General features: G+C 42.4%; 1 protein-coding gene across 5 annotated transcripts in view; it reads right to left on the bottom strand.

Moving 5' to 3' along the window:
- Positions 1-6,226: 6,226 nt before the first annotated feature.
- The window catches only part of LOC139420362 (collagen, type XI, alpha 1a), an 87,269-nt gene continuing 69,884 nt past the window's right edge, over positions 6,227-23,611 (bottom strand). For all 5 annotated transcript variants that reach the window (XM_071170381.1, XM_071170379.1, XM_071170382.1 and 2 more), the window contains 20 exons: positions 23,464-23,517; positions 23,267-23,320; positions 22,511-22,564; positions 21,002-21,109; positions 20,511-20,564; positions 20,351-20,404; positions 19,121-19,174; positions 15,547-15,600; positions 13,827-13,934; positions 13,269-13,322; positions 13,043-13,096; positions 12,151-12,258; positions 11,209-11,262; positions 11,049-11,084; positions 10,878-10,931; positions 10,470-10,716; positions 9,212-9,324; positions 8,546-8,614; positions 7,781-8,014; positions 6,227-7,553 (listed from right to left, as the gene is read on the bottom strand). In XM_071170381.1, coding sequence (XP_071026482.1) covers positions 7,407-7,553; positions 7,781-8,014; positions 8,546-8,614; positions 9,212-9,324; positions 10,470-10,716; positions 10,878-10,931; positions 11,049-11,084; positions 11,209-11,262; positions 12,151-12,258; positions 13,043-13,096; positions 13,269-13,322; positions 13,827-13,934; positions 15,547-15,600; positions 19,121-19,174; positions 20,351-20,404; positions 20,511-20,564; positions 21,002-21,109; positions 22,511-22,564; positions 23,267-23,320; positions 23,464-23,517 — 1,764 coding nt within the window. In that variant the 3' untranslated portion in view covers positions 6,227-7,406. The remainder of the gene's footprint in view (positions 7,554-7,780; positions 8,015-8,545; positions 8,615-9,211; positions 9,325-10,469; positions 10,717-10,877; positions 10,932-11,048; positions 11,085-11,208; positions 11,263-12,150; positions 12,259-13,042; positions 13,097-13,268; positions 13,323-13,826; positions 13,935-15,546; positions 15,601-19,120; positions 19,175-20,350; positions 20,405-20,510; positions 20,565-21,001; positions 21,110-22,510; positions 22,565-23,266; positions 23,321-23,463; positions 23,518-23,611) is intronic.

The raw sequence follows: 23,611 nt of genomic DNA, 5'->3' as shown, positions 1-23,611 counted from the left end.
CTTGTTTCTCCTTCATTTTGGAAGAAGTGTATTTGTTCAAAACTGTTCAACTATTGTCTTTCTCTCTCTTTGGGTCAACTACTCACCACATTTTATGCACTGCAGTGCTAGCTAACTGTAGTTCCTGCTGTCAGTACTAGATTAATTATCTGAACCTTTAATTGGGTGGATAACATATCAGTTCATACTGCAGGAGCTCTGATCGGTTGGAAGACATCCTCTAGAAGTTGTCATAATTATTGTGTAAGAACCATGAGCCTCCTAGGTTTTGTATTTAAGTCAATGTACACAGAGGAGGACATAAGCTAGCTGTCCTCCTGCTACACCATAGTGCTACCCTACAGAATGCTGTTGAGGCCACTGTAGAACTTATTTTCAAAATAGTGTGTTTTAATCTATTATTTGGTGACATGATTATATTTAGTATAGATTTATCTAAAAATGATAACTTTTTAAACGTTTTACCATTTTTATTTTTATGAAATTCACTGAGGAGGATGGTCCTCCCCTTCCTCCTCTGAGGAGCCTCCACTGCTTACTTCACTTCAAAAACACAACTAGCAAGCAGTATTTTCAGTCAAAAACAGTCAAAATAGGCTTATGGAAAATAATCATTTGTCTTTGTATCGAACCTGACAGAGATTCCCCATCTCAGTTTCCCAGAGGTAGGATTGAGAGCCATAATCAAACCTAAAGTAATTTCTCCTGTAGCAATATTTGTACAGACCAAGCTACTTTTCTACATGGGTAACATAGTGTTTTGGGCTGGGGGGAGGGAGATGGGCCAGAGAGGTAAATATCAAGTGTACATCTGGTGATTTAAGTTAGGCATCTGCTATTTGGATCTGTTCCCTCTACATTCTGCCCCAAATAGAACAGATGGTTTCAATCTTTGTCTCCAAAGTCATAGAGATGAATGGAAGATGGGTGCTAGGATAGATGCTGGTTTTAATGGACATTACCGTGGCACCTGTAGAACAAGGCTTATCTGAGGCACTAGTGGAGAGGCAGGAAGCTTGTGATTCCACCGACATGATGAGCAATTTGTCAGTTTGTCAAAATGTGTCAATTTGTCAAGTTTTCCAAAAGAAAATCTGAAGGTTTCTGGTGTCTCTTATGCCCTTCTTGTCAAAAATGGACAGGGGGGTTACAGGGGGGAGACGTGATTCATAGCAGGGGTGTATCTGCCTCGGGGGTTGAGAATATTATAAGTCTAAATGTCTGGGTCTTGAGTCCCCATTTAGTCTCTCCCTGCTGAGTACCTTTGTCAGACACCAGGCCCACTGTGACTGTGATGATAGTGTGATCCCTGATATGCCTCCTGATGTTTTCCCATTCTCCCTCAGGAGGTGAAGTGAAATACTGTCTGGCAAGTACACAAAACTGGCTTTTTTTATGGCTTCTTTTCGATCTCAGGGCAACTGGGTGTATTACTGTAGGAGAAACTGTTCATGTGTATCGCTGGGCAGTCTAGGTAATTACATACATAGGCTCTGCGAAAACACCACAATGACTCTGTAGTTATACTTTATGTTCTGGAACTCATTTAGACCTAAGTCATGTCTGCACCCTGTTAAAATGAGCCATTGTTTCCCCTCTCCAAGGTTAACAGGGATGGACTTGGTGTGTGAAAGTACCACGGTAAATATCTATCACTGGAATTTGCATCATTTTGCTCTCGTCCATCTAGTCTTGTCAGATCAGAGGTCACTCATCACTAGAAGACCGAACAGACAGAATAGAGGAAAGAAGATTAGAAAGAAGTAAAGAAGGAATGAAGGAATTGTAAAACCAGTAATCTATTAGCCAAAAGAATGTACTGTAAAAATATTATGTCAGCACAGAGAAGAAAGAAAAGAGGTAGCCTAATATTATGGTTTTCAAAGCTTCACAACTAGCTGTCTGTCTCTTAGTTCTGTCTGTCCAGAACTGACTAAGTTTTATCTCTGGAAAAAAAAGATATATTGCTTCTGTTTCACTGTCTGTTGTTCAGAACAGGGCTTTGCGTGCTTGGCACGCCCCATGTGTTTCTGACAAACACAATCTTTCATAAAAGAAGTGGTATGGAACAGAGTTTCTCTCTTCAGAACGCCGCGGAGAGAGAGAGAGCGTGTCCTGGTTTTTAGTATCCCCCCCCAATGGATATTCCCTTTGGTTCTCTCTACAAAGACCCAGCTCCAAGAAGAAGAGAAGGAAGAAATTCTTTGTTACTTCTGGACAGACTTGTCAATTAATGTGTTTCTTTCTGCTTTCTTTGTGGTAGAAAAAAAGTGTATATTGCTCGTTTCATGTGAAATAAAATTTTTGGGGGGTCTCAAGTGGTGACAGATATCATGAAGATTAATTAGTTGTTTGATTAATTGAGTATTTTGTTGTTTTTGAGATGCCACCCTGTCGAGTCAAATCTAAACGACCAAGTTTTTTCCCCCATCGATTGGCATACGGTGGTTTGATCTCCTAACCCCACTGTTGAAGGAAGGAAAGCAGTCTAAGAGAACGTTTTCATTGGTTTTCAAATCAGATCCGTTTTAAATTACATTTACATTTATGTTTACAAGCAGTGATGATACAAAACACCCCTGGTATAATTGCCCAATATCCTTTTCGCAATTAAGTTGGTTTCTGAACAACTCACTGCTACATTCGATAATAGAACTCATACAGAGGAGGGGGCATTAGAAGCATGTAAAAATCACTACAGAAAGATACAATGTCATCTGGATAGAAATAAAAACACAGACTCCACTAACTGTGTTGCGCTGAAACTAAACTTGTTACAGTGCCTTGCGAAAGTATTCGGCCCCCTTGAACTTTGCGACCTTTTGCCACATTTCAGGCTGCAAACAAAAGATATAAAACTGTATTTTTTTGTGAAGAATCAACAACAAGTGGGACACAATCATGAAGTGGAACGACATTTATTGGATATTTCAAACTTTTTTAACAAATCAAAAACTGAAAAATTGGGCGTGCAAAATTATTCAGCCCCCTTAAGTTAATACTTTGTAGCGCCACCTTTTGCTGCGATTACAGCTGTAAGTCGCTTGGGGTATGTCTCTATCAGTTTTGCACATCGAGAGACTGAAATGTTTTCCCATTCCTCCTTGCAAAACCGACACTTTTTATGGATATCTTTAAGAAATGGCTTTCTTCTTGCAACTCTTCCATAAAGGCCAGATTTGTGCAATATACGACTGATTGTTGTCCTATGGACAGAGTCTCCCACCTCAGCTGTAGATCTCTGCAGTTCATCCAGAGTGATCATGGGCCTCTTGGCTGCATCACTGATCAGTCTTCTCCTTGTATGAGCTGAAAGTTTAGAGGGACGGCCAGGTCTTGGTAGATTTGCAGTGGTCTGATACTCCTTCCATTTCAATATTATCGCTTGCACAGTGCTCTTTGGGATGTTTAATGCTTGGGAAATCTTTTTGTATCCAAATCCGGCTTTAAACCTCTTCAGTATCTCGGACCTGCCTGGTGTGTTCCTTGTTCTTCATGATGCTCTCTGCGCTTTTAACGGACCTCTGAGACTATCACAGTGCAGGTGCATTTATACGGAGACTTGATTACACACAGGTGGATTGTATTTATCATCATTAGTCATTTAGGTCAACATTGGATCATTCAGAGATCCTCACTGAACTTCTGGAGAGAGTTTGCTGCACTGAAAGTAAAGGGGCTGAATAATTTTGCACGCACAATTTTTCCGTTTTTGATTTGTTAAAAAAGTTTGAAATATCCAATAAATGTCGTTCCACTTCATGATTGTGTCCCACTTGTTGTTGATTCTTCACAAAAAAATACAGTTTTATATCTTTATGTTTGAAGCCTGAAATGTGGCAAAAGGTCGCAAAGTTCAAGGGGGCCGAATACTTTCGCAAGGCACTGTATCTGAAGAGACTGATTGCATGTAGTCTTATAGAGTATATCGTCTACTTGGAATTCCTCAGGGAAAATCAACAATTTAGAGGAAGCCATTTTTCCATTTACTTTTACTACAGTTATAAAATGCGATTCATCATATAATCAATAGCATTTTTTGGGGTGTCCAAAACTATTTCAAAGTGATCTGTTCTTTGGATGGCATCCAAATCCATAGCCAAGCAAGAGCATGACGTAAGATTTCTGTTGAACTCATACAAACACCCTCAGAAAGTAAACAAAAAGTCAGGCATAGACATTGATTTCTATTCAAGTTGATTCAAATCCTTGCGCGCGTCGGTTTCCTTAGATAATCAAATGAGATTTTGGAAAGGCTTAATTAACATTCTAATGAGACCCTGGATTTACAACAACAATTTAAATCAACACGCAAAGTCGTAATGACTTTCTTAATCTCACTGTGAAATCAATAGCATTCAAACTTTTGTGGACGGTTTCTTGTTTCTTCAATAAAGGTGTCCGTCCCATAGGTCTTGATCGCGTCTTGTGGTAAATCTTATTGAACTCATCATGTAGATGTTCTCAAATGTTTATTTCCTTTGGCAATGTTTTTTACTGGACTATAGCCTTGAAAAGTATTGTCAGTATTGCTCAAAGAGAGACAAATGGTTTAGGATAGAAATAACTTTCTGTTGGCAATTGACTTTGAAGATTCACATAACCTCCATGCTGTATACGGTGCATTCGGAAAGTTTTCAGGCCAGTTGACTTTCTCCACATTTTGTTTACGTCCCAGCCTTATTTTAAAATTGATGAAATAAAAAAAGATCCTCATCAATCTACACACAATACACCATCATGACAATGTTTGACCACGTGTAAAAATAAAAATAAACTGGAATACCTTATTTACAAAAGTATTCAGACCCTTTGCTATGAGACTCGAAATTGAGCTCAGGTGCATCCTGTTGCCATTGACCATCCTTCAGATGTTTCTACAACTTGATTGGAGTCCACCTGAGGTAAATTCAATTGATTGGACATGATTTGGAAAGGCAAGTCTATAAAAGTTCCCATAGTTGACAGTGCATGTCAGAGCAAAAACCAAGCCAGGAGGTCAAATAAATTGTCCATAGACCTCTGAGGTACAGATCTGGGGAAGGGTACCAAAAAATGTCTGCAGTATTGAAGGTCACCAAGTACACAGTGGCATCCATCATTCCTAAATGGAAGACGTTTGGAACCACAAATATTCTTCCTAGAGGTGGCCGTCCAGCCAAACTGAGCAATCGGGGGAGAAGGGTTCCTCTGTGGCGATGGGAAAACCTGCCAGGAGGACAAACATCTCTGCAGCACTCCACCAATCAGGCCTTTATGGTAGAGTGGCCAGAGGGAAGCCACTCCTCAGTAAATGGCATATGACAGCCCGCTTGGAGTTTGCCAAAAGGGACCTAAAGGACTCAGACGAAGATTCTCTGGTCTGATGAAAACAAGATTCAACTCTTTGGCCTGAATGCCAAGCATCACGTCTGGAGGAACCTGGCACCATCGCTACAGTGAAGCATGGTGGTGGCAGCATCACGCTGTGGGGAATTGTTTTCAGCAACTGGGACTGGGAGACTAATCAGGATCAAGGGACAGATGAATGAGCAAAGTACATCATTGATGAAAACCTGCTCCAGAGCGCTAAGGACCTCAAACTGGGGCGAAGGTGAACCTTCCGACAGGACAACAACGCTAAGCACACAGCCAAGACAACACAGGAGTGGCTTCGGGACAAGTCTCTGAATGTCCTTGAGTGGCCCAGCCAGACCCCGGATTTGAAACTGATCAAACATCTCTGGAGAGACCTGAAAATAACTTTACAGTGACGCTCCCCATCCAACCTGACTGAGCTTGAGAGGATCTGCAGAGAAGAATGGGAGAAACTCCCCAAATACAGGTGTGCCAAGCTTGTAGCGTCATACCCAAGAAGACTCTACGCTGTAATCGCTGCCAAAGGTGCTTCAGCAAAGTACTGAGTGAAGGGTCTGAATACTTATGTAAATGTGATATTTCAATTATTTTTGTAATACATTTGCAAAAATGTCTAAAAACCTGTTTTTACTTTGTCATTATGGGGTATTGTGTGTAGATTGGTGAGGGAAGAAAACAATTGAATCCATTTTAGAATAAGGCTGTAATGTAACAAAATGTGGAAAAAGTGGTCTGAATACCTTCTGCATGTACTGTAATACCTTGACGTGCTTTTTACAACAATACAATGGATGATACATTGATGCCACATCCCGAGTCCTCTCTCTTTTACAAAATAAAACGTAAAACAAACAATGCAGACATTCCATTCACTGTTGTTTAGAATCCAGTTTTAATATTTTAAATGAACCATTAAAAGCACATTAAAACATTTTCTCATTTTAGTTACAAAAATGGGTCACCTAAAGGACTTATCATTGTATTCACAGAAGGATCTGAACAGAAGATGTCTAACCGATAAGTATTTCTTTCTTTAAAAAATTCCCCACCCAAAATATATAAACTTAATTGTTTAACCAAGATATATACAGGGCATAACATCCATGGATCTTATGGTTATCAAGAAAGCTTGAGGTATACGACCAAAAAGAAAAACGGACAGATTTTTTTTTTTTTAAACAAATCAAAACAACAAATTTACTTAAATAAAAAGAAGAATGAATTTCATGATTGCTTAATACAAGCACAGGATCACAACATTAGTGGGATATGTTGCCATATGTGTGCTGGTGAGATGTTTCCTATTGTTTCACCTATGGTCTTGAAGGGCAAAACTGCAAATAACCTAGAGCTTTGGATGGTCAATATATACAAAAGGGATGCGTTATCATTAGAAATAGGGAATCGTTTGAATACTAATTGTATTTGCTTCATAACAGGTACACAGTATTTATTCATCAACAAAATATCAGAATTATTTCTTTCTCTCTGTCTGTTTTTATTCATTTCTTTAACTTATATATATATATATTTTGTTTACGAACATTGAAATTAAGAGCCAGATGTGATTCTGATACACATGCAAGTTTTGAAAGTGGATTCAGAAAAAACAGATTGTACAAAATAATAATTACAGTTTTTTTTTTAGCATCAAAATGCACCTTCTTTCTTAGCACCTCTTTATTTTGTTGTTTGAACAAGCACCATTATAGTCATTTCTTTTGTACAGCACCCGGAGAAAGCAGAAAAGAGGTGTCTCTCTCCTTTCGACCTCCCTCGTTCTTCTCCTGTTCACCCTTACCCTGCCACGCCTTCAAATGTCCTTCACCTTTGCTCCATAACAGTTTTAAGTCATGTGATTCTAGCCCTACAAGGGCAACAAGTATTTTTCTAGGTAATACATACATACATGGCAAGACATGTTCGCTACACCATTTTTTTTTTTATTCAAAACTTGCATGTGGCATGGAAAAGGGTGGGGGGGCTCGGTGGTATCCAAAATGTCTTGACTTTCTTTCTGACCCCACCAAGTTTTTTTGTTTTTTTAGTTAGCCAAGGAAGCAGACTGGACCCACTTCAAATCCAAACTTCTGGCTGGCATCTCCAAAGTCATACAACATGACATCTATGATGGGAACCTGATCGATTTTGGGAGTATTAATCTCTATCACAGTCTTTCCGTAGCCCTTCCTCGTCTGTAAAGAGACAATGGGGGGGGGGGGGGGGGGGGGGGGGGGAAACATTAGACAGTGTGCTTTCAGTCAATTACAACCTCGTTGGAGCTAGTAAACAAGTCCAACCAAACAATCAATGGGGCATTTACTTAAGCTCCAACAATAGGGATGCAAAATTCCAGAGACTTTCGCTAAAGTGCTTGAACTATCACCATTAGAGACAGGAAGTATTGAGAGGCAGCCCTTACCGCGCATCCGTCTGCGAGGGCCCTGATGTAGGGGTTGTTGTCATAGGATATCTCCTCGTCGTTGGATCCTAGGAATCGCAGCGCCTTGTCATAGCTGTCGGTGGTCTCGTCGTGCCACACCACAGACTGGTGGCAGTTATAGGTGAAGTTCTGCCTGGCAGAGGCAGTCAGTAGTTTCAGGAAGGTCATCTGAACCTCGTTTATTGTGTTGCCAGCTGCGTCAACGTATGAAAACTGTTTATTGGAGGAAGGGGTGGGAGAAAACAGAAAATAGATTTAGAGGTCAGAAATTGAAGCATGGGATTGGATACAATGTACTGATTAGAAGTGTTCCATCCCAAGAGTTCTTATCAAACATCTTGTCAGCATCAGTTATACAATCTCTCTCTCTCAGACCACGGCCAAATTGAGTCTGAAAGTGATAGAGCGCTTTCCTCCTCATCCTTAAGCGTCCTTCATCATTCCCAAAGTGTATGAAATGTGACTGTGATGGGTCTGAAGGGGCTGATGAGAGTTCTTATATGAGAGGTCTCGATCCCTTTGTGGCTAGCAACGTGGGGTCACTTCCAGAGACACTCTTGTCATCTTGTCTATTTGTGGCCTAACGGCCACTTCTGAAGTGCCTCTGTACTGAGGGACAGAAGACAGGGACATTGCAGAGTGGAAGCCTGAGAAATCCTCTTAGTTTAGTATTGTGGAGAGGAGACAATTATTTTGTGAGGAGAGTGGCGCAGGATGGTAGGGTAGAATCGAGGGTGCACTTACTAGTTTACCCCGCTTAAATTCACTGAACCACGACCCTGGTATTTCTTTGGGCCATGAAGATATTCTGACCTGTGGAGCCAAACAAATGGAGCACATAGGTCTTGACAAGAACTATGAATACAACTGGTTCCTGGAATTCCGTTTTGTTGTGATGCATCAAATGTTAAGTACAATATGCAGCTAGATACCCCATCCCTCAGATCTTAACGTACAGGAGAATCACTACAGTATAGTCATTATTTGATACCTAAGTATGTGTATATCAGTTTGTTTCTGTTTGTATACAGTTTATGTCTATACTGTATGTCTTGACAATTATGTCAATTCCAACCTTTGAGTTGCATCTATCTAATGCATCTATTTTCTTCATGTCTTTACATTTGTACAATTCACACAGAATACAGTATGAATGTAAACGACAAATTCACAAGATCATCACAAAACAAGATCAAATGGGTATTTTTGACAGCTCGAAGTTAATGGCCAAGCAGTGAACCCAGGAAACATCACCAAACATGCATCTCCCAGTCTCACAGCCCTGACTGGCATATGAATGAAAACATCAGAACAGTATCTAGAATTGAACAAGACTATGGCTTGACTCCATGCTTTACTTGACAGTACAGTATGTGCAGGCCTCTTGGGGGAAATAAAAATGCCACTCACTCCGCTGGACTTCCTGTCTGGGTAGATACAGGTCTCTCCTCCAGCCGTGAAGTTACAGTAGACAGAGAAGGAGTCCCCTGAACATCCCTGGTTAGGATCTATCCAGTACTCGCCTGTGGAAAAACCCAATGAATCAATTAAATACGTGAATCTTTAGTTCTCTCAAGTTCCCACGACTTCACCAAGCACTCAAAATGAAACATTTCAAAGCCAAACACGTTTAACTTGAGACCCAACACGTCCCACCACGATGCCCACCACCCCTTTTTAAACAAGATGTGTTTGCGCTACAGACTGGGTTGTGTCGTTGGATTTGTCTATTACTTCTGCATCCGTTGGTACCAATCATTCGTCTGTGTGATTACCGGGGGCTGAGCTAGACCTGTGTTTGTGAGACAAGGGCGGATCCTGAAGGGTCCCAGGGCCAGGTCTTTTTTACAAAAACGTCTGTAGAGTCTGAATGGTTTGAGCTATTTTTTTTATTGACATTTGTCAGTAAAACTCATGAATGCAACTGTTTACGTCAAATAGCGTTGTGTTCTACTTGTATCCATGGTTGTCCTGAAAATAAAATGGTCAAATACTTACTTCACTCTGAGGCTAAATGCAAGGGCAGAACATTCAGGTAATTGAAAGTCAGACAAATGAAAAGCCGATTTTTGCTAGGGTCTCGGTACGGATCGGGTTAAACTGCGCCATGACATCCATGTGTTTAAATCACGAGAGATGAAAGGTGACGTAAATGCGGCTGGACATCATGCCACTACATGTTATGCAGCCACTATACTATTTTATTATCATCTTAAGGAGAGAAAAAGTTAGAAATAACTTTAAAAAGGTCAAGGAAGGACCTGACATTTCTCTTGTATCAATTACGGACAGTCTGTTGAATGTTAAGTATAACCCCAAGGAGGCCTTGTTTTCAGTGCTATTCCCCACAGCAACACACTCTACCTGCAAATATATAATCTACACCCCCAATATCACTGCTATGAAATAAGCAAACACAGTCAAAGACGGTAGTATTGTAGTACTGTAATATAATAGAGCAATGTACATTTGTATAATGTTTTCTTTTATGTAATGTTTTATCCCTGTTTGGACCTCAGGAAGAGTAGCTGCTGCCTTGACAACATAGAAATGGGATCCTAATAAAATACCAAATACGAAAGATGTCCTTATCTAGCTCAACAAAATGGCCGCCAATCACAGCCAAGGCATTAGCATATTACCCATGATCCCCCTCTCTGTGACTCACCATCAGGGAACTCTGGGTGGGCGAGCTGCAGGTCTTTGCAGGTCCTGGCTGGGTTGTTCTGTGTGCCCATTGGGTACTTCATCCTCTCAATGTCCTGTTTGAGGTTGTTGAGCGAACCAAAGATGTCCTCCATGCCGTCTCCGTAGTCCATCATGGTGCCCGCCGCGTCTGCCTGCATGTCTGCATGTCTGCGGTTCTTCTTGGGAGACTGGATGGGCAGTGGCTGGATCACCTCGCCAGGGGGACCCTGTTGAGCAGAAAGGAAGAAGGAAAATATTGGTACGGAATCCCATAGTGTGACAGCGTATGCTTCAGATCATTTTCTAGAAATAACCCTTTTGAATTTCACCTAATAACGTAAATGCCCTGTTTTCAGTTTTATACTGGACGCCAAAGGTTAATACTCACAGGAGGACCAGGTGGACCGATCGTACCGGTGTCTCCCTTCTGACCAGCAGGACCCTGGAAAGAACATGGAGATATAAGCATGTTGTTAACTTTGCATCTAACAAACACTCCTTTAAATGACTGTCACCAACTTTCACCAGTTGAAACAAAGAGTGGTTCAACAGATCTTACCGATGAACCCTTAGATCCCTTAGGACCTCCAGGACCCTGGAAGAGACAGCCAAGACGCACAGTGAATAAATAGCAGAGGAATGTGTTTAAACATTATTGTGATATTTGAACTGTGAAGGTATACTATTAAGAAAACAGAGAAAGCAGGGGACTGTCTTACAGGCAGGCCTGGAGGACCAGGAGGACCGAGAGGACCTGAAGAGCCACCAATACCCTGTGAAGAAGAGACCAGACATCAGTGAGATGACAGTGGGATAAAGCAGGGTAGAATACAAGGGGAAACAATAAAAACCCCTAGCAGCGTGTTAATGAGTCCTAACATGTTTATTTCCCATTTCATTGTGACAAATATAGCTCAAACGGCGACGCCTGTTCCTCAAGCCTAAAATAGAGACCGATAGAAGGAGACACGTTTTTTTCCCCGCCCACCATTCTTCTAAGACAGAGAAAGGGAACATTACAATTTCATTAGGCTCAATGTGAAGATGTTTAATCCATTCCATCTCTTTAAATCACGGAGCAAGGCTGCCGAAAGGCCGCGGCGGGTCTCAAATTGCACATTCACTCAATCTGCAATGTTTATTTAAAAATGGATGAGCGCCTTAATGTGGAGCTTCATCAGACTAGAGGACTGACCCTGTTCGAGTACCGCATGACATTTCTAACTTCCAGGAAAAAAGATGCTTTGGTATACAGGACAATTGATATCCAATGAGGCTGGGAGAGAAATAGGATATTAACAGAATGCCATGGAAAGCAGAGCATTAGAATCCCTGTAATGGGCGTTACATTCGGGTTTTTTTACACATATAATTCACCTTGAAAGACTAATCCTGCCACAAGAAGGCAACGCGTGTATATTTCTACAGTACTGTATATGAGTAATGGTCAAGTCAAGTCAGTATTAATTTCGGAAGAGCGTATACTTGATGCGTAAGTATATATGGTGCATTGGAGTGCTTGCTGCACAATATAAAGCAGATAATGTGTCATTATAAACAACTTTCTCAGTGAACTGCAATCAGACCAATAGCATTGTACTTCCTGGTGGAGGGCAAATAGGTTCACGAATGGCAAACAGATGAGGTCATTAATCACTTACACCGTCGCCCTTGCCTCCAGGAGAACCCTGGGGTCCGGGCAAGCCTCGGTCTCCCTTCTCTCCCTGCTCGCCAGGGGGTCCAATCAGACCAATCAGACCTGAATGACCCTGGAGGACACACACACAAAACAAGAGTCATGAAGACTGGAAAAATTGAGTCAAAACATTTTAAGACGATGCATCACTACACCCGGCTATAACCGTCACCATTCAATCAAGTGAAATACAAATCAGCTGCAAATAATGAACATTATTGAACAAATCTGAAAGCATTTTAACCTAAACATTTTTGGGAGACTTACAAAACAATTTCTCTGAATTTCTCTGTGAGTGCAACTGAGGACAATATTCACAATAACGATGGCTGGAAAAGATTTTATTCTTAACCAGTCCCATTGATTTGAAAGCATGACAAATAGCCACATGAAAAGCTACCCATGGTGTCCTTTTAAACCAATCCCTGTCAATCCTGCTTTCATTTTTTGGGATATTACTGCAATGCTTTGTGCTGCATTACTGAGAGTCCACTGGCAGAGCTGATGCTGTGTGTCAAATAGAGAAGGCTAAGAAGTAGGATCTTATTCAATTCAAAATGGCTACCAGCTTTCTCCAAATTTCACTTTTAATTTACTGAGTAACATAAAAAAAAACAATTGTATTTTCATAGTGATAAAGCCTGTTACAAATGTATTGCTGTACCGAAATAAATGGTGTGTTTGATCTTTCTAGAATTGCCGGTTATAAAGTTCAGGTGAGGGGAACTCTAGGTCCCATCCCAGCCATGCTCATAGTCATGGTCCCATCCCGCTACAGGTTGAACTCCCAACCCCTTCTGGGATCAGAGAAATCAAATCAACAAGCTCTTTGGGATGGGAAATTGAGGCGAGCTCACCTTTTCACCCTTGGTCCCGGGGTCACCCTTCAGACCTGGGAGACCAGGGGGTCCCTAATAATCACAGAGAGACAAGGGGGGTTAGAAATCAATTACAACACCACAGTAGAGAGAGAGAGAAAGAGGAGAGAGGTAATAATAGAAAGAAAGAGCTACAGAGAGAGAGAGAGAGAGAGAGAGAGAGAGAGAGAGAGAGAGAGAGAGAGGCCACATTATCTCTGTTCACCATAGGTCCAGGTGGGCCGTCTTGTCCAGAGGAACCAGGAAGTCCTTGTTCACCCTGAGAAGAGAAAAGCCATCCAATTATAGTCCATCATTACAGCCTGCTGTAACTCTTATGGCCTCATATTGATTTCATGTGCCCGGCTCTATGATTAATTGTAGGAATACCACAAAAAAGTGTGTTCGAATAAACAACAGAAATGTATAAAGTACAAGCCAAATGGGACTATCGATTATTCCATGAGCACTGTTGTCATACTGCTTAAGGGCTGTTTGGTCTCTCTCTGTGTGTGTGTGTGTGTGTGTGTGTGTGTGTGTGTGTGTGTGTGTGTGTGTGTGTGTGTGTGTGTGTGTGTGTGTGTGTGTGTGTCTGTGTGTGTGTGTGTGTGTGTGTGTGTGTGTGTGTGCGTGTGTGCGTGTGTGTGTGCATGTGTGCGCGTTTGTGTGTGCGCGTGTGTGTGCGTGTTTGTGTGTGCGCGTGTGTGTGCGCGTGTGTGTGTGCACGTGTGTAAACATTGGTGAATATAGGGAAATATGATGGAACGTTGGATCTTGGACTTACAACAGGGCCAGGGATTCCACGCAGACCTTCTGGACCGGGCTTTCCTGAGGGCCCCTGTGGGCCGACTGGGCCAGTTTTACCTGGGGGTCCCTCAGCTCCAGACTCACCCTGTAGGAAGGGACAAGATTGTCACAATGACATAACTCTACATGAAGTCCTTTCCATCTGGTTTGGATGATCAAAATAATATAAAAAGAAACACAAGCAATACCATGTTAACATGATCTCTTTGTGTTCATATTTCTGATCTACAGTTCATTTAAAAACCCTAACAACAGATGGTAAAATAACAGGCTGCTTGTCAACCTGACATCCTTGCTGTGTGTACTGTCAAAGAGCCATAGCTTCTGCTGTTTTGAGATTCAGATGAATGTATTCTATGCTAGTATAGCTGACTGTTATGTTGATGCATTCCCCTGCTCAAAAAGTGTCATGGCTAACATCTGAAGCGTTAGATAACAACGGGGGTAAGGGGAGGGGGATGAGGGGAGAGGGGAGAGGGGGGGACATAAGGGGAGGGAGATGGTGGGGGGGTGAGGGGAGGGAGATGAGGGGAGGGAGATGGGATGAGGGGAGAGGGGAGGGGGAGAGGGGAGAGAGATGAGGGGAGAGAGAAGGGAAATTAGGGGAGGGAGATGAGGGGAGAGAGCAGGGAGATGAAGGGAGAGAGCAGTGAGATGAGGGGAGAGGGGAGGGGAGAGAGCAGGGAGATGAGGGGAGAGGGGAGGGAGATAAGGGGATGGAGATGAGGGGAGGGAGATGAGGGGATGGAGATGAGGGGAGAGGGGAGGGAGATGAGGGGATGGAGATGAGGGGAGAGGGGAGGGAGATGAGGGGATGGAGATGAGGGGAGGGAGATGAGGGGATGGGATGAGAGGAGATGAGGGAGCAGGGAGATGAGGGGAGAGAGCAGGGAGATGAGGGGAGGGAGATGAGGGGATGGAGAAGAGGGGAGGGAGATGAGGGGACGGGGATGAGAGGAGGGAGCAGGGAGATGAGGGGAGAGAGCAGGGAGATGAGGGGAGAGAGCAGGGAGATGAGAGGAGAGGGGAGGGAGATGAGGGGAGAGAGATGGGATGAGGGGAGAGGGGAGGGGGAGAGGGGAGAGAGATGAGGGGAGAGAGAAGGGAAATTAGGGGAGGGAGATGAGGGGAGAGAGCAGGGAGATGAAGGGAGAGAGCAGTGAGATGAGGGGAGAGGGGAGGGGAGAGAGCAGGGAGATGAGGGGAGAGGGGAGGGAGATAAGGGGATGGAGATGAGGGGAGAGGGGAGGGAGATGAGGGGATGGAGATGAGGGGAGAGGGGAGGGAGATGAGGGGATGGAGATGATGGGAGAGGGGAGGGAGATGAGGGGATGGAGATGAGGGGAGAGGGGAGGGAGATGAGGGGATGGAGATGAGGGGAGGGAGATGAGGGGATGGGATGAGAGGAGGGAGCAGGGAGATGAGGGGAGAGAGCAGGGAGATGAGGGGAGGGAGATGAGGGGATGGAGAAGAGGGGAGGGAGATGAGGGTACGGGGATGAGAGGAGGGATCAGGGAGATGAGGGGAGAGAGCAGGGAGATGAGGGGAGAGAGCAGGGAGATGAGAGGAGAGGGGAGGGAGATGAGGGGAGGAGGATGAGGGGAGGGGAATGAGGGGTGAAGCATTGGGGGCTAGCTGGAGCCTGGAGTTGCTGAGACTGCTCTCTGGGCAAAGGCTGAATTGATTTTCTAGGTTACCTTGGCGCCCTTCTCTCCTTGTCTACCCTCTGCACCGGCAGTTCCTGGGGGGCCCTGGGGAAGACAAGAAGACATGCTTTAGCATCCCACAGCAGAGTGTTGTTGTGTGTGTGCGCGCATATGTGTGTTTGTGTGCATGTCTATTAGTCAGAGTATGTGTGTGTGCATGTGCAGAGTCAACAACAACATTGTGAGGTCAGTATTTCAGGTGAATTGTAACAATTTGTTACTGTGACATGCATCCATTTGACATCAATCACAAACACACCAGTAAAAACCCAGTGTTGTGTTTGCAGTGCAATATTTCAATGGCTTCAACTGAGTAATGAGGAAAGGAGAAGCTGCTTGAACAAACTATTGGCTACAGGGCTGTACTAATAAAAAATAAACCAAAGACAAAGTGAAATCAAACACTGCAAATAATGTGATTAAGGTTGAATATTTGAACTAGCCATAGTATCAACTCAAAAACAAGTCATTCCTGAATGTGGGGTTGAGAATCACATGAAGAAATCCATCAGCCAGTCCATACCTAGTAATTCCAGTTTCTCCCCCCAATAATATTATCATTCAATCCAACACTGATGAAAACTGTATTAGTGATCAAATGTCCTTGAAAAGTCTACCTCAATTTCCCAGCAAGTTTATAAAGATCTGTTTGACTGAACGGGACTGGACATGCTTTGTGAAATGAACTACTTACTGAACGACCTTATACACACACACACACACACACACACACACACACACACACACACACACACACACACACACACACACACACACACACACACACACACACACACACACACACACACACACACACACACACACACACACACACACACACACACACACACAGACACACAGACACGCACACCTCTCCCTCAATAGTCTCCAATCACTTCAAGGTTTTCCAGTTCATCTCTCTCTCTGGCCATCTCTCCGAGGCCTAAAGCTGTCTCTTTCAACTACACAAGAGGTCCTCACATCAAAACCACATGCAGTCCACAGAGAGGCCCATTCTTCTCTGATCAGACAGTATGGGAAGGCAGGAGATGGCAGCAGGGCAGCAGGGTTTTGTGTTTTGACTGATTGCCCATGTAGAGATGTGGTCAAACAGGGCAGCATCTGCTTTGTTTCGCTCTCTTCATCCTCGCTAGATGTGTTGTGAGCAATGGTTCAAAAATGGTCTGTTTATTTCTGTTTGTGAATAGGATGCTGCTGCCAAACGTCTAAATGCCTACTGTAGCTGATGTGTATGTTGTCTTGTCCAGGGGAAGTATAAATACAGCAGCAGTCTAGAAACAAATTAAGTACTCTAAACTGTAAATGATATGTCACTGTTTATATAGTTTTCACCATGAATATCTACAGAGAGAAAACCATAGCATTAGAGCGACTGAAGTCACTGATTCCGTATGTGTTTCTCTGTTGTTCATTAAAGAAACATTTGATTTTAGTCTTGGAGGTGTGTTTCAATATGGCAGGTACTGATGCTTGTCCCCCATGAGACACCGTAGGAACAAAGTATCACTTCCTCAAAATAGTCAGAATAATTCTAAGATAACTTTTCTAAAAACTGTTATTCATTTTGACGTCTTTGACTACGATATGTGACGTGTCGTTTTATGTAAACAAAGTCAGATCCGCTGCTCTGATTGCAAGATCTGTCTCACTGTCTGTGTTCTGCTGTAAGATTGGATAGAGAGCAATCACCGCAGCTGTGTGTCCTGTTTTAGTGGGCAAGTGAGCATGTCGAAGTCAAAACCCTACCCTCAAGTAAGTCATGACTAACTCACCTACAAAACTCTGTTTTGGACGAGACCGACTTTATTAATGAAATTATCCTATTTACACTTTGTAGTCCATTTTGACACTAAAATAACTGTTTCTGACTAATAGTCCATTTTCTATCAGATGAATAGTTTATGGCCTTCAGTTGCACTTTAAGATAAAAAAAAAAATGAAGATTAAAATAAATAAAGAACTGCTCTGCTGCTAAATGGCTTCGGACAGGGCCTGTAGGAGTTGGAGAGAGATTTCAGATTCATTTTAAATTGCTATGGACAAACTGCAGAGAAAGCAAAAAAACCCTGCAAAGTTAAATGCAAAACAACTCTAGCCCCAAGTGACTGATTCAGAGGAGCAGAATGCCTGGGAGTTGCAGAAGTCGTTCTAGGTTACACTTTTTGGAGGAAGGCGATTAAATACCTATGATGATGAAATAGTCGTTTTCCTAACATAATCCCTTGGCCATTAGGCGCTGCATATGCTGATATGATGTTAAATACTCTGAATGTGAATTCCATCAAGCACATTGCAAAAGCAATTGCCGTTATTTGTAAAAATGCACATATTTTATGCTATGGGCCTGTGCCATAACGTTGTTGCAGAAGATAGCTTGAGATAGCAAATTTGAGAAATGTGGGACAATAATTGCGAATTTTCATTTAAAGAAATAATTTAACACCCGACAGAAAGAACTTAATGCATTATTTGGGATTCACTAATGTCGGCTCCCTTCAACTAACATAAGCCTACCACAAATGATGTTTCACTTGATTACTTCCAGGGAACGTCGAGAGGGAATTTATATGACAGTAGCTTTATACAATAAACATCAGATATGATTGCCCTCGGTCATCATGATCATAAAAAGCATTTCAAATTCAATCTAAAACGTTATCTTTGCCTTGGAGACCACCAAAATGTCCAAAACGTCAATTTTTACTGGGTGAACTGAGTCAGCGACGGCTGACCTGTCTGTGTAATGACATCTCACTACACTACAGCCATTCAATCTAATGTTACTAGCGTCATGCCTTTGTTTGGCCGTGGCTGTCAGTCAAACTAGCCTAGATCAATAGTGTGTCAGGGGAGATATCTCTCTTCCCTCAGCTAGACACAGGTAAATTAGTTTTGGGCCTTTTTTTCTCTCTCTTTTTTTTTCTTTCTAAAACCTATTTTCAATTTCTCACTGAGAAAAAAAAAACTATTCCAGACATCAAGCCCTTCATTTCTCTATGGGCTTTGAGATATCTTTCATTTCCATGTACAGACGGCTCAGTGGGCTTTGAGATATCGTTCATTTCCATGTACAGACGGCTCAGTGGCCCTGACCCTGCAAATATCACACATTGTTTTTCTCTCCCACTTTTTGATGAGAATGAATCATGCAGGTTCTCCTGGGGGGAAATTGAGTTGTAGAGTTTGGAGTTATTGTTCAGAGTAAAGAATTCTCACCTGAGGACTATAGGTTTAATCAACTATGACTGAGAGCATTCCATTGTCTGGTTTTATAATCCGACGAATATATTTCATCGAGCTATCTCAATAGGTGTTGAATAGTGGACAGTTGGGTTCAGTCACACAATCAAATCTAGGCCAAACGGGGCTCGATCAGAGAGTTACGATTAAACGCTCAATATAAACGTACAACGTTGTTCAATCTTTTATCTGATCGGGGTCAAAGCTGCAGTATGATGCCATTTCATATAACAAACAGTGATGCTGACGTCTGTGGTGTGTTGGTGGGGATGATGACTATGATGATGAAGATGTTGAGACTTACTCTCTTGCCGGGAGGACCAGGTGGACCAGATTCACCAGATGGACCAGGAGGACCCTGGGATGGACAGAAGAAGAAGTAGACGAATAAGAAGAATAGAATAGAGAAGGTAAGAGAGTTAGGGGTCTTCATGCACATTAACAGTGTGCTGTGTATAAAGGTATATTAACATGATACAGTATATAGTCATATTCTTTGAAATAGATAGTACAAAACCACCATTATCCTTACAAATAGAGAAATGTGTGACTGCATATTGACATTAGACTATCTATTTTTGAAGTCACACACTGTAGTCTTAAATATCACGTCTGTTTTCAGAACCTGCTTCACCCAATTATCTCATTTAATTGGAAGCAATCATAGCACATTTAGGTTAGCATAACCAAATATTTGACGTACACAAAATTAGAAAGTGGAGAATACAACTCAGAGTGGATAGGAATTTACAGAATTATTCAACTGTGTGATGTGGCTTATATTGAAACACTGTTAATCAGAGAATGGAAAAAACATGTTCTCCCTTTCAAAGTTAAACTTCACTGAGCCATGACAAAACTTTATGATACTTTAACTTCACTTTACATAACGCCTTACTCTGAACCAACACACACACACACACACACACACACACACACACACACACACACACACACACACACACACACACACACACACACACACACACACACACACACACACACACACACACACACACACACACACACACACACACACACACAAAATCGTGACCTCATTCCTATTGCATTTAAAGTCTCCTTTTATTTTCCCAGCACTTGCAAATCTCATTTACATCCATCAATGTTAATAAGTATTTTAATTCACACCCTCACAAAGGCTTAAATCATCTGATTTGTTGTTCATATTTCAAATTAAAATCTATAAAATGAATAAACAGACTCATATACTGTACTAGACCTTAAGAAGTAAATTATATGATTCAATGTTCTCTATTGCAGGTACTTATTCATAAATAAAAGCTTATGGGAATTTACTACAGGCCAAGCACACAAGGGGCTTTAGCGGTTATGCTAAATGGGATAGGCTATTTGTATAGACCATTATGACAGACTAATAGTTAATGGTGATGGTAATGCGCTCGTACAGTCGCCCGCTATCGTGCTGCCAACTGTAAACCAGAGTTATATAATCAAGCAGATTTTTCAGTCCCCTTATTGTTGTGTTAATGATATTTATGACATATGGACTTACAGGCTGACCAGATTCACCATCCTCTCCTTTCTCTCCCGCAGAGCCATCAGTTCCCTAGGGAGAAGAGATATGAACATGTGAGATGGATCACCATGATCTAGGTAATGGTAATAGTGGGATCTTTACAGTTGAATTAGTGGTATAATGATGTAATACGTACAGCAACACCGGCCTCACCGGGTGGACCAGGGTCTCCAGGGAAACCAACCGGCCCCTGGAAGGTGAAGGAAAGGCAGGAGAACAAATAAAACACCAGTATAATATTATCAATAATATACAAAATACTAGAATCTTCAACGTATGTGACCAAGGCCAACACCATCAGGTTTGTTTCTAATGATTGTCATTAATCTGAAGATGAGAGGTGAAGCTTTATGAATAGACCATATCAACTGACAAAGGCACTTTGTGTAAACCTTGGCTTCCTGATGCTGCAGACGGTAATGTCAGCAAAGCACTCACCACAGTTCATTACCACGTTCAAAAAGAAGAAAAAAAAAGACAACCTGTCCTAATAAAAAGGCTTTTTAGCTCTTAAAACTTGGCTTAAAATTAAATAAACCGCCCAGAAGCAATCAAGGACATTTATTTTCATTCACAAACGTCTGTGGTTCTATCCCTGCACAGGTTGGGGTAGAGACTGAAGCTTACGGGGTTGCCTTTGGGTCCATCATCTCCAGGGGGTCCTTTGGCGCCAGCGGGTCCGGCAGCTCCGGGTGGTCCTGCCTCTCCCTTGTCTCCTCTCTCGCCTTTAGGCCCCTGTAGAGAACAACAGATACCATCAACACACAGGAGGACCGAGCTGGAGCGGGAAGGTTCCCTGCTGAAGCATGGATAATGAGCAGCAGTAGTGTGTATTGTTAGGAATTGAGGTAGGTAAGTGGTTACTCTACAGTTAGGCATTATATTTCACTTATATTTCACATATTGCGGTCCCTTTGTGGAGCAGAGGTGGTAGTTGTTTATATGTACTGTGTAAGGTATCTCTTGATGCGGCAGGTAGCCCAGTGGTTAGAGCATTGGGCCATTAACCAAAAGGTTGCTGGTTTGAATCCCAGAAATCTGTTGTTCTGCCCTTGAACAAGGGAGCTAACCCATTGTTCCCCGCTAGGCCGTCATTGTAAATAAGAATTTGTTCTTAACTGACTTGCCTAGTTAAATAAAATGTTTAATTTTTTTTTAAATGCTCAAGGTGATGCTTCCTGACATCTGAGCTATTTAAGCATGTGTTACTACAGAGTACCAGCATATTTCACAGAATTCAGAGATTACAATAACAATCATAATAAGGAAAATAGTGATTCATATCTTGTTTCCCATCCATGACTGGTCGGCATGACATGTTCTTGTCATGAGAACATTTCAAAAGCTCTACAGAAAAACCTATATCGAGGGCCATTTTCTGCATTAGTTCTGGGAACTCTTGAGATATATTGAGTTGGATTAATAAGCAAGGTCATTATCCATGCTACTCAGAGTTCCCCTCTCCCCTGCTATTTCAGACTAGTCATCTTTTCGACCTATGATGGACTAACTTCGTAGCAATTACCAATCAAATCTTTAGAACTACCTCACAGGGTTAGGTAGGTGTCAACCAAAACACATTTATGATAACATTCCGGAATGATTTTGGTCATGGTTCTGGAATGTACAGAGGATTCCATTGGAACTAAACTACCTCAGGGAAACAGCGATCTTGAAAGGTAGACGTTGTGTATTCTATTTTTAGGATATTTCACTGTTTAGTAGCTCGGCGAAGTCCTGGTGTTAAGTTCTCGTAGCCATTGTTCCAGAGCTGAGACTGATTTGTTCACATGGCTGCAGTAATCATCTGTTAAGAGTCTGGGAAATGATTCAGCTTGGCAGGGCTGTGTTACCATAAAGCGTTGGCCAGAAACACACTGAGAACGACGCTGTGACGCTGGCCCATCAGCAGCAACACAGGACCAGCAATTACTACCACTCACATCACTAAAAAGACTTTGCATGTCTACGTGTTGTTGGACAGTACGCCGTGTGTTTACGTGTGTTATGAACTAATGCATAATCATAATCATTGTCCTGGTAATAGGGAAATACACAAACACATGATGCCTTGGATGATAGATAATTATGTGAATGTAGACGCAGACACACAGACACACTGAGACAGAGACTTACTCCAGTTCCGGGCTCTCCAGGGGTTCCTGGGTTGCCAGCTTCACCGTTTTCACCCTGTAAATGAAAACACCATTTTAGAATCTCTGCCAAGATAGACACCCTTATGAATGCATGATCTACTAGATGACATTATCCACTTGTATCTAGATGACATTATACTGTTGTCAAAATAGGCTCTAAAACCCTATGAGAAGGCTAACAATACATGTCATAGTGGGTGCTGAGTGTCATTAGGTTTTAGAATCTCTCCCGTGATATACATTAATAGACATTAATGATTACATTATCATGTTCTCAAAATACAGTGGATGTCAAAACACAGGGCTCTCAAACACTGTGCATAACAATATACTTTGTAGGGGTTGATGCTGAGTGTCATCCTGTTGAACTTTAACATAGGTGTGATAGCATTAAGGCTAGTCGGTGTGCTCTCTCAAAGTGATGATAACCTTCCATGGATATGTTTCATATTCTGGAGTCATCATTCCATTGCATTAAGTATTGATGGTGGGGGCCGGCTGCCAGATGGCACTAAAATGGAGGAGTGGTGTTGGAACTGTTGTAAAATAGGCATTAATAGTATCAGAGCACTAACTCAGACACAGGCTGCCATAGGCAATTAATGGAGTCCTGGAGATAACATCAGTGGACTGGGGAGAGGGGAGGGAAGGGGTAGGGGTAGGTGGAGGGACGTTGGCAGGATTTCCACCCCAGACACACACTCCGGACTGTCTTGTAACGGGCACACGCCCTCACCTTCTCACCCACGCCTCCCATGGCACCCACACCACCAGGAGGACCTTGTGCACCCTGACAGGAACAGAAAAGAGGAGAGAGGAGTCAGCATTCATTACCTCAGGAGAGACAGATTTTCTCTGTTATATCTGTTTGGGTGACATTTGGTAATGTGACGATGAGTTATTGGAGATAAAAGATTGATGTGTGGTACGTACATCAGCTCCACTAGGACCCTGAGGACCTCTGGGACCAGGTGGACCGGGGGGACCCTGTAAAGAGACAACAGGAAGTGATAGGGTCAAAACAGGAAGTGAGTTCTAGGGTGAAACGCATTTCTCATTTCGAAAGTGATACAAATTGTTT

This window comes from Oncorhynchus clarkii, chromosome 11, assembly GCF_045791955.1.
Source record: "Oncorhynchus clarkii lewisi isolate Uvic-CL-2024 chromosome 11, UVic_Ocla_1.0, whole genome shotgun sequence".
NCBI lineage: Eukaryota > Metazoa > Chordata > Actinopteri > Salmoniformes > Salmonidae > Oncorhynchus > Oncorhynchus clarkii.
Note: the sequence above shows the minus strand (reverse complement) of the source record. Positions and strands in the feature narration are given on the sequence as shown.